Source organism: Electrona antarctica (assembly GCF_951216825.1).
Source record: "Electrona antarctica genome assembly, chromosome: 24".
Classification (NCBI taxonomy): domain Eukaryota; kingdom Metazoa; phylum Chordata; class Actinopteri; order Myctophiformes; family Myctophidae; genus Electrona; species Electrona antarctica.
The window spans coordinates 27,581,212-27,591,503 of NC_136803.1; the positions used below are offsets into that span (position 1 = coordinate 27,581,212).

General features: G+C 41.7%; 1 protein-coding gene across 1 annotated transcript; it reads right to left on the minus strand.

Moving 5' to 3' along the window:
* Positions 1-7,516: 7,516 nt before the first annotated feature.
* Positions 7,517-9,978, minus strand: LOC306917662 (uncharacterized protein). The gene is made up of 4 exons (XM_079495953.1): positions 9,879-9,978; positions 9,673-9,761; positions 9,235-9,383; positions 7,517-7,887 (listed from the first exon to the last, which is right to left on the minus strand). Exons 3-4 carry the CDS (start codon positions 9,322-9,324, stop codon positions 7,663-7,665), a joined length of 315 nt encoding a protein of 104 aa, XP_079352079.1. The 5' UTR covers positions 9,325-9,383; positions 9,673-9,761; positions 9,879-9,978; the 3' UTR covers positions 7,517-7,662.
* Between the last annotated feature and the right edge of the window lie 314 nt (positions 9,979-10,292).

A 10,292-nucleotide genomic window follows, 5' to 3' on the forward strand; every position in this document is an offset into this window, starting at 1 on the left:
ACTCACGGTTGCCAGAGAAAGTAGAAACAAGAAACTCATCGGGATTCGGGCCAGGGTGATCATGATCCGGCCTCATCTAGCAACTAAGATAATGCAGAAGCTCCAGTCCAGACATTCTTCAGAACAGTTCAGCTAGGATCCATTCCTGATGAAAGTTCAGAAACATGATGAATTGATGATACACCTACCTACCTCCTACACTACACCCATACCATACATTATAGCCTACTCCAATAACTCCATTCGCTACCCTGGCTTCCCGTCTCCTACAGTACAAGCAAAGGTCGCGTCTCCCTCCTTCATGTGAAGACTCCGAGACTGCCACTGGAGTGCAGAGTTCAACACCACAGCAACAATGCCCCATTGCCCCCTCCTCCGAGTCACTCCTCAAACCCTCGACCTCCACCCGCCCCCCTCACACTGACTGAAAACTCCCATGACGAAACTCTACTCCTCTGTGTGTGACTTTTTGTGTGTGACTTTTTATGCCATGTATATAAAGTGCGTTACTAACAAATACATTGTATTATTATTATTATTATTATTATTATTATTATTATTATTAATGTATTCATGTAAAAATCCAACGCTATTTGTATTTTTAATACAACTCTACTCTGATTCCATTTCTGAGCAAAACGATAACCACCCGTTGCCTGGCGACGAATCTAACCAATCAGGGTGCGATCAAACGGCCGGGGTATGGGATCACCTGAGCCATAGAAGCTCTGAGCCTATGCTCTGAGCGAACCTAGTCGGAACACCGTTTCTGATTGGTGGAGCAGCTGGAGCTGCCCGTTGTAATGTGATCTTGTAGCTCCCCATTAGACACCCTTATGTTTAGTGACATAACTCCATGAGTAGGAATAAAATTGTGTTGTTTTTAAATAATATTAGCAGTTATATGTATTTTTTTCTTCAGTTACTATAATCCATGATGTAGTATTCCTTATAATACTTTGAATATAGTACAAGTTATTATTAGCAGTAGTATCACTAGTATTATACTGTATACGTTTTAACGTATTTCTGGGGGCATTTTCTGCCTTTATTGATAAATATACAGTTGACTGACAGGAAATGAATTTCATGATAATGATAATGAATTTATTTATACATCACTTTCCCAAACAAAGTTACAAAGAATACTTTATTGGCAGTTTAAAAAGTGCTTTACATACCGTATTCAGGAGCAGCAAATAACAATACAGGTTAAAACAGCATACATAAAATCAACACAAAAACAATTAAAAAGCAGATATCAAAGCTGAAGGAGGCCGAACCAAAGATAGGTTTTTACAAGTGAAGACACTTGTTATTTTGCTAGCCTCAGCTCCACAGGCAGGGCATTCAAAAGCGGGGCGAGAGATGGGGGGTGACACGCAGCAAAGGGATCGGGACTCGAACCCCCGACACACTGTAAGGCTGGATTAGCAGCCCAGGTGCCCAGACAGCTACGACAGCCGTCTGGGCCTATATTTTTGAAGAAATGTATCCATTTTGATAATAAAATATATCTACATTAAATGTACTTGTAATTGAAATAAGTCTACATCAAACCTCTTCGCCAAACATAGACAATGTATTGCGACTCGTTGTGAGCTTGTAGATCTGTTCCTCCCAGAATATCGATGCTGGGGTTAAAGACTTCAAGTGGTTTCATTATACTGTCCATGAAACTGACCATGATACATACTGACTATAATACTACTCCCCATGATACTAGCATGATATCATGTGAGTGCATTATGCAGACTGATGATCAAGTTCAGTTTCACTTTTTCACCCCTTTTCAACTATAGTCTCACCTCATAGCCTAGTAACCAAAAAGTGAACATCATTCTCACTCACTCAACAAAAAACACTCATTGGGCTTAAATGCCACTTGCCCAAATGTGCTGACATCATCAATTTGTGATGACGGCATTGGCCGTTTTTTAGCCCAATGAGTGTTTTTTTTTTGCAAAACTAATGCTTGGAATGGATTCAGCATCATGAAAACCCCCTAGTTTGACATGTCACATGCTACATAAAGCATGATGACATTTTGAATATTTTGCCTTCTATAGGTTGTTAATGGTATGTTCACATATTATGCCAATTATGAAAATTGCTCAACATATGCAAGTTAGCATCCGGTAGTTTCTACATGCTGGGGATCCATACTAAACATTTCTAACATAAAACCTTGGTGTACTCAACATGTCCGGGTTCACAATGGGGCTCTATGGGCTGGCTACTAGACTATCACCTCCCTACCTACACAAATGCTTCATAGAATATCCATTTTCCTGTATAGTATTCATTTCAACAAATATTTGTAGAATTTATCCAAGCAGAGTCAGAGAAAATGTGAGTTTCTCCCCTTCGTATATGTTTTGTACAGGATTGACAGCTTCTTGTGCCTTTTTCTCTTCAGGTGGGCCTTTATATGCTTAGGGTCTATAGATAGCGCACCTGCAGATTTAATTCTGCTGTCACAAAGTTTACAGTAGATGGCAAAGACTGTTCCCTCATGACAAAGTTCCACAAGATAGCCACACTTTCCATTCTCTTCAAGAATGGAGTCCTCCTTGTCAGCAGTGGGCACTGTGGGGTTGTCTTTGTCTTCGTCGGGTGACTCCTAGGAACAGATAACAAAGACACGTCAAGCTGGACAGCAGTTCAAATAAAACCAAATCTACAAGAGCAGCTGACCAGTTTAAGTAAGTTTGAAACACTACAATCATGTTTCATATTGCTAGTGTAGTGGCAAAAAGCAATACATTCCAAATTAAGTAGTAGTACAGCATGGTGACTATGGCCTGCAGAATACAAACTGAGGCCTAGTAACAGATACAATAGATACAACCATTCCCGATTTTGCACAAATTGTTCTTTTTCTATGTGGCCTAATGCATACCAAACTGGGGTTACAGTACCTTGAATGAATCCAGAGAGGCAGTCCGCCAGGGAGGCAGCCAGCGAGGGCCCCACACATGGAATTTTTTGTCTGGCCTTGATTCGAAGTACAGGCGATTTCCCTGGACGATACACGGACACCTACGGTAGTGACTCTTGGTGCTCATGACCGCACGAACTGACATCTCACAGATGATCTGGAATGAGGGAGGGATTGTTTTCGTCAATGAATACCAAGGGTCCAACAGTTACTACTGGCACTAAAGAGTTTCATATAATTGAAACAGAGGCTTACAAAGGCTTTTTCTTTTTTATAAATTGCGTGACACTGCTGAACAACAAAAGTATAAAATAGGTTTTAAGTGGTTAATCAGTAGATTTACATGATAAAATTAAAATAAATCAGATCAGGTACTTCTGGTGAGCATCACAATAGAATACAAGTTGATATATCATTGCTGATGTCATTGTTGTGTTTTGAATGAATGTTTGGGACCCGAATGGAAACAAGACCGCAAGGTCTTTCTTCGGTGCTATCCTTTTGGACCATTTGTGCTTGACTGTAGCCCTGTACCGTTTGTTTGCATTTTATTGTCTAATAAAATTATCAATCAAACGTACGTAACACAGAAGTTGACTGGCAGTCATTGCTATTTATATGTTGTTATATCACTACACAATGTTAGGGTGAATTCATGTCAAATTACTTAAAAAAAACTTTAGTTAAACTTGCAGAGTGACACATTATTTTACCTGGGTTTCATCTTCTGATAGTTACTTTAATGTTGACATGAAATAAAAATCCGGTTTAGTGTTTCATTAGCACGATCGTGACAAAGTAGCACATGTTTATAAACCACAGTAACATCACTGACGAATCCTTGGTATCTTCAAGCGACCGACACAACCTTTCTCTGCTGTTTGGAAAATCCTGGTGATGCAAAACAATTGAATTCCCGGCCGCCTTCTCGTCCCACGGACCGATGGTTGGGAACCCCAGCTATACCTAACCTATAAACCTTTCAGTACCAAAGCCTACTTATAGGGTAGGGGCATATGGGCTAATCAAATAAAAAATAAATATCCTTTTCATGAGGCATGGAGAATGTGCTCTAACACATGCAACCACAATGTTGTTGTTCTCACCATGCTGCGATTGAGAAGAACCAGGGTGTTGTGGACCTTTCCGATTCGCTCGACCAATGTCTGGACCTCTGAGGGGGCGCTGGGCGTGTTAGGAACATGTCTGATCACCAACAGACGATTCCAGTGTACATTCTGCAAGACATTCCATCATCAATTAACCACATGGAATCCCTATTGTGGGTATGGACTCATGACACGGTTAATCGAACTGTACAATAGATTACTTGTTTGGCAAGGATCGTAGTGAATTTGTAATTATCATAGTTGCCTTATAGTGTGATTACAAGGCACTACAGGTGGTCAATGGCTGTTTTAAGAACATTAATTAAATTGTGCGGTTCTTGCCATTAGTGTTACGTTTTGCTTATGTACCAAGTTATTGTTATCGTCTTCCCAAAAAGAACAGATCCACAGTACAAGCTGTCACAGTCACGACAATGCATTGATTTGATAGCTTGTAGATCTATTTTTACATGCATGATGGTGTATAAATTAAAAACAATCTGTTGTGATTTATGTATTTTATGGACTTTTGGGTCAACTAGTTGTTATTAACTGTGCTCTAAGTAAAGATGATTTGACAGTAAGTCTGCCATTAAGCTAGGAAAGCTCAGGAGGAAAGACAAAAATACTTACCACTGTGTCTTTAGATGGATTCAGAAGGTTATACAGTGCCACCTGTAGGACAGTTAGATTATTGTCAGGGTTGGCATTTATAGGACAACATTGAAGGAAACATTGGGAAGGAAACAGGACTAAAATATAATGAAGTTATCGCCCAAAAAGACAAACTCTAAAAGCATATATAGGCTATAGAATAAATAAAATACTAAATATAAATATTAAAAAGAAAACAGACAAAAAATCAACATGCGAACAAACTAGAGTGCAGAAAGAGACAAGGTTGCATATTGGGGGTAGAAGCGTACTGGTGTATTGAGACTGATGGACTCTTCTAAGTTGCTCATCTTCAGTTCAGAGTCATTGATTTTCATCGGGGCGACGCTGTGGTTCTTCACCATCTCAACCATCTGTGCGTCTGGCATCGACAATAGCACCTGACGGACAAACACCACAAGTCATTTATTTTCAATTTCACACACACACACACACACACACACACCAAGAAAGACGCCCTGAGTGCGAGAAGCGACCTCGCCCTAAAGGGCGGACTGCTGGGAGAGCGCTGGCACTTTGGCATGGGGGGTCGGATCAACATATGGGATGAATTTGTATTTTGTACTGGCCATATATGGAGCGTGTCTTGCGTGTACAGGGTTTGATGAGGTCAGATCAACATATGGAATGTCAGAACAGGAAGGACGGGTGGGGAAGGATCAACATATGGACTGTCAGAACAGGTCAGCTCCATATATGGAGATCTAAGGGTTTGAGGTTTGAGGTCAGATGTAGAGTTGCTGGCCGGCTCCATATATGCAGATCTGGGTGAACGAACCGGGCATGGGTGACTAGACGTGATGTCACGATGCGTGACCATATATGGAGGCATGGGGTGACGGACAGACGGACTGATGGGAAATGCACGTTTTCATAGTAAATGCGACCTGAAGTCGCAATAGCGAAAATAAATCAATAAAATAAAAGTATTTACACTGTGCAATTTTGTTTCCAAAGCCTAAAAGGTTAACAGAAATGTCATATGTTCAATGGGAAAAAAATAAAAATAAAATACAATTAAATCGGTATTCACAATTATCTGTATATAAATTGATGGTCAAGTGACATTGCATGGTCGTGACAGCCCTATTATGCTGCAGCCGTTACTGTAAAAGGATTGGGGCACCATTTGGTGAAATGATATAATATTGCAGATATTATTTGCACATACACCCAATACAAAACTGTCTCAATGGTTGAAATGAAACCTGACTGTCTAAAGATTGAATTATTATCTTGACAAATGTGAAGACAATTTTCAGTATGACCAGTAATCCTCCCCACGCTTGTCCTGAACAGTCACGATTCATACGATTTGAGCTTATCTAAATACAACAGTTGATTATGGAATATAATAACATCTGGTGCAGTAAAGCCTTGTGAGAACACAAGGCTTTATCAGAATGGTCTGTCCAGCACTAATTGGTGAATGCTGACGAGTGCCAATTGGAAAACAATGTTTTCAGTTAACATTCAAACCATAACCACATGGGCGGGAACCCCTTTTGGTGTTTTAAGCATTATGTTATACTTTAGCTATTGAAAAATAGCAGATCTACAAGCTCATAGCGCGCCACCGAGTGCCGTGCTACGAGCTTGTAGATCTGCTATCTGCTATCGTATCGAACGTATTTAACTCAAATCTGGGGGGAGGTCCCTGGAACAACATATTTTCAGATGGGGGTCGGCGGCAAATTACATATAATCTTGGGGGTCCTTGACATGAAAATGTTTGAGAATGACAGGAAAACTGATAGGATTTCGGGTCTAAATGGGTTAAAACCCTTCCCAATGTGTGTGACACCTTCACACCCACCTTTCCTAACTGCGTAGCCAGGATGATGTCAGTGGGAGCTCCAAACGGCTTGCACAGTTTGATGACATCTCTCTCAGTTCGACCACCCTCAGGAAGCCCAGTGATCAAAACCGTGGATCTTAAACCAAATTCCTCTTCTGATGTTTCCTTCTCAAGTTCAGGCCCGTTTCCTGTAAGAGAAAACACACAGCTGTCCTGCTAAATGTCTTGTTTATCTTTTCTACCTTTTCCGTTTACCTTTTCAAGACATGCGTTTTTTTTTTTTTTAATCGCTACCCCCGTCGATCGACAACACGGACACCTGTATTCACGGGGGAACAAAATATTCCATTGAAATGTCAGTGTCGAGATCTGACTATGTTCATTTCCATTACGCTTCTGGGTAAAGAGGCTCTCAGGTTGACCTACAGTATATTGAAACAAGTATTTAACGTTTTATTCTCTCCATTGGTTTCGGCATCATCTTACCTGAATCCTCACCACCTATGGCAGAGAGTTCCTGAAAAGATGTCCTGTGAAGACACAAACACAAAGTAGTTTTTAACTTTTTATCTCTGATGTGTTTTGTTAAGAGATGGGGCGAATGAGAGGGGACAACACATCTAACTTACCCTTTACCGACAGGCGACAGTCGTTTGTTCTTTTGAACCTCACCGCTTGACCTGCAGTAATCCAGGTCTACATGCTCGTTTGGTTCAAAGGGTTGCAGGCGAGTATGACGCCTTTCAGGCATGCTCTCTCCAACACTGCTGTCATCAGCAGTGGCGGAGAGATGTGCATGGTCAAGATGACCGTAGTCAAGATGACTGTAGTCAATGACTTTTCCTGCAGTCTGTAGAACACTGTGGAACCTGGGCACTTCTTGGTTCATGTTTGGCCGGTTCATAAGGTCCACGGTAGCCATGGCTGATACCAGCTCGTCAGGCAGATGGTTAGGAGGAGGGTATTTGAAACGATCTTGCTGCTGCTGTTGATTTGGCTGCTGTTGGTGATGAGTAGACATATTGGAGGAAAGCTGTGGTGGCCCCTGTTGCTGGCTGTGGTGGTGATGCATTGTGTTGCAATGTTTAACCCCACTCCTACACTTCTCAGCACGCACTGTGTACTGAGATGTTTCTGGGTCACGAGGAGACAACAATCACACTGCCGCTGTCACGCTGGGTGCCAACAGTTTCTGCTGCTGGAGCAGTAAGTTGCTGGAGGTCGAGCTGGGCCTGAGCTTCAATCTGCAGTGGACCAACTGCAGAGCACCAGCTGCAGGTCCAAAGAGGCAATGCGTGGTGGTGGTGCCAAATGTTCTGCTGCTCTGGTCCAAGCGGAAGAGGTGAACAAGACTGATTGTCTTTCTGTGAGATGGAAGACAGAAATATTAGATTAACCCATTTAGTCCTATACGTTGTTTTACCTTTAATGACGTCAATGATGAAAAAAAATGCCTTCGGCCTGGTGGAGACAAAGATGGAGTATGTCCTATCGGCTCAAAATGGTTCAGGAGTCCGACACAAGTTTTGGAGAAGACAAGACACACAGTTAAATCAATCTCATGGATTTCTACAAAGCTATATTTTGGCTGAACAGTCTCCTTCCTCCCCCAGCCTTATCTGCCTTCGTCTAGCCTATTATGTTTACATTCTCGACCAGGACACTCCGACCAGACATGATCATAACACTGCACTAGTAATAATGAACTGAATCAGCTTAAAGTCATACAGAAGAAGCGCTGAAATAGGAATAGAAATAATCATTAATCAATCACTAATAAACTGGAATAAATTTGAATTTCGGTTTACAAATGTCAATGTGGATGCTGTGAAAGGAGGCGAAATAAACTATCCTTTTATCAATGTAAACAGTTACACATGAATGCAAGGCAACTTCTCTTCCCTGCTAAATACCATTTTGTCTACTTTATTTATCCGACACATTCATTGTGATTCACAAGTACCTCTATTTTATACAGCACAGATAAAAACTTTACCTTTTCATCACATAATATTGTTGTGGAACTCCTCTGCCCAACAGGCTGCTTCTTCTTCTACTTTCCGGCAGGCTGTACGCGTTAGTGTACTGCTGCCCTCGACAGGCCAGGGTTTGTTTTACCGTACACTTTCAAATACCCGACATACAGCTACACTTTAGAATGAAACGGTAAAATGGAGAAATCTCAACACTGCTCTTTCCCTGGCGTAAATTCTGCCTTAATACTTTGAGACCTTGATCTGTCAATTCCTCACATATCTGCTGCATCTAATTTCTGTACTTATCACATGAGAACAAGTCCTGTCTCACTGTCTCTATCTGTCCACACTGACAAGAGTCCATCTGGATTCTTGCCTATGATGTTCAAGCAGCTGGCTAGACCACAGTGTCCCAGTCTCAGCCTGGTTGTAACAATGTCATCCCTTATCCCAGAGTTCATTATACACTTCTAGAGATAGATTGTTGTACAGTCAAATACAGCCTGCCCCTTTCCTCAACTGCCCACTCTTTTTTTCCACTGGATCTCTAGTTGTCGTCTCCCCCCCCCCCCCCCCTCTCTCTCTCTCTCTCGGTCGTCCTCCCTCCATGGATGTTCCAGCAAGCAATATTTACATTCAGGGTTCGATTTGCTTGGGGGATGGGGAGGACGATCCATGTCTCCTTTTGATATACCCAGCTCTGACATGCAACACTCATTCGGACAATGTGAATACCTGCAGCATGGCACTATTGTCGTAGAGATCTGGAATGTTCTTGAGCAGACTCCTCCAGATGCACAAGCCATTGAGAGCCACACTCATCATGCCTCCTCCTGTCAGTGAGTGCTTCAAGTTGTTGACGTCTCGTTTATACCTGATTTATACTTCGTCGTATGACAGTGTTACAAAGATAAACAGAGAGAAAGACAAAGAGGGAGAAACCACAAACAGGTCAGCCAGTCAGCAACAGGGTAGAAATATGATTCAGAGCATGCAGGGCACATTGATCTTTGAATTGGAAGTAGGAATTTATCAACAGTTTCTCTACTGTCATATAATAGCTAAGCTATGTAAAACAACTCTTTTACAAAGCAGCTGAGGGTACACCTTCTCAGCCATGTATTCAGTGAGGTTTTGTGGCATCTCCCATTCTCCCCTGTGACTTCAACTTACAGTATACTCTGGTCTGGTGTCAGAGGAAGATGTCTGGTAGATAGAACCAGGACCAACTCGGCATAGAGGACTTTGAACTGGGGAGCATCCTTGGGGCCAAATAATAGAGCAGGTGGTTTGTGTCTACATTTGTATGTACAGTGTATATAGCCTACAGGCAGTGTTCATAAACAAATTAAAATACTTTGAGTAAAATGCAGCTTTACCTTCATGAGGCATCCAACAAAGTGAGAAGAGGTCTGAGCCTTTCCAGACACAAGGCTCTTTCTGAATTAGCCACCACAGTGAGTGCAGAATGCATTTTCTAGAGAAGACAGAAGGCAAGGTCAGAACAAGAAATCATCACATCACAGGTGCAAACAAGTAATGAAGTGGGTGACATTTATTTTTTCTGCAAGCTCCATCTTCAAGGTCAAGCACTTATGTCAATCAACTGCATTCTGTGTTTACTTCTTGCCTGGAGATGTCTATCATGCTGCTGCAATGCCTGGTAGGGATTCTAGGGAATAGGACTTATTTTACTCTGCTCTGTAGCTCTTTACATACCTACAGACTATAGGTATGTAAATGGTCAAATGGTGCATTTATATAGCGCCTTTATCCAAGGCGCTTTACATAGA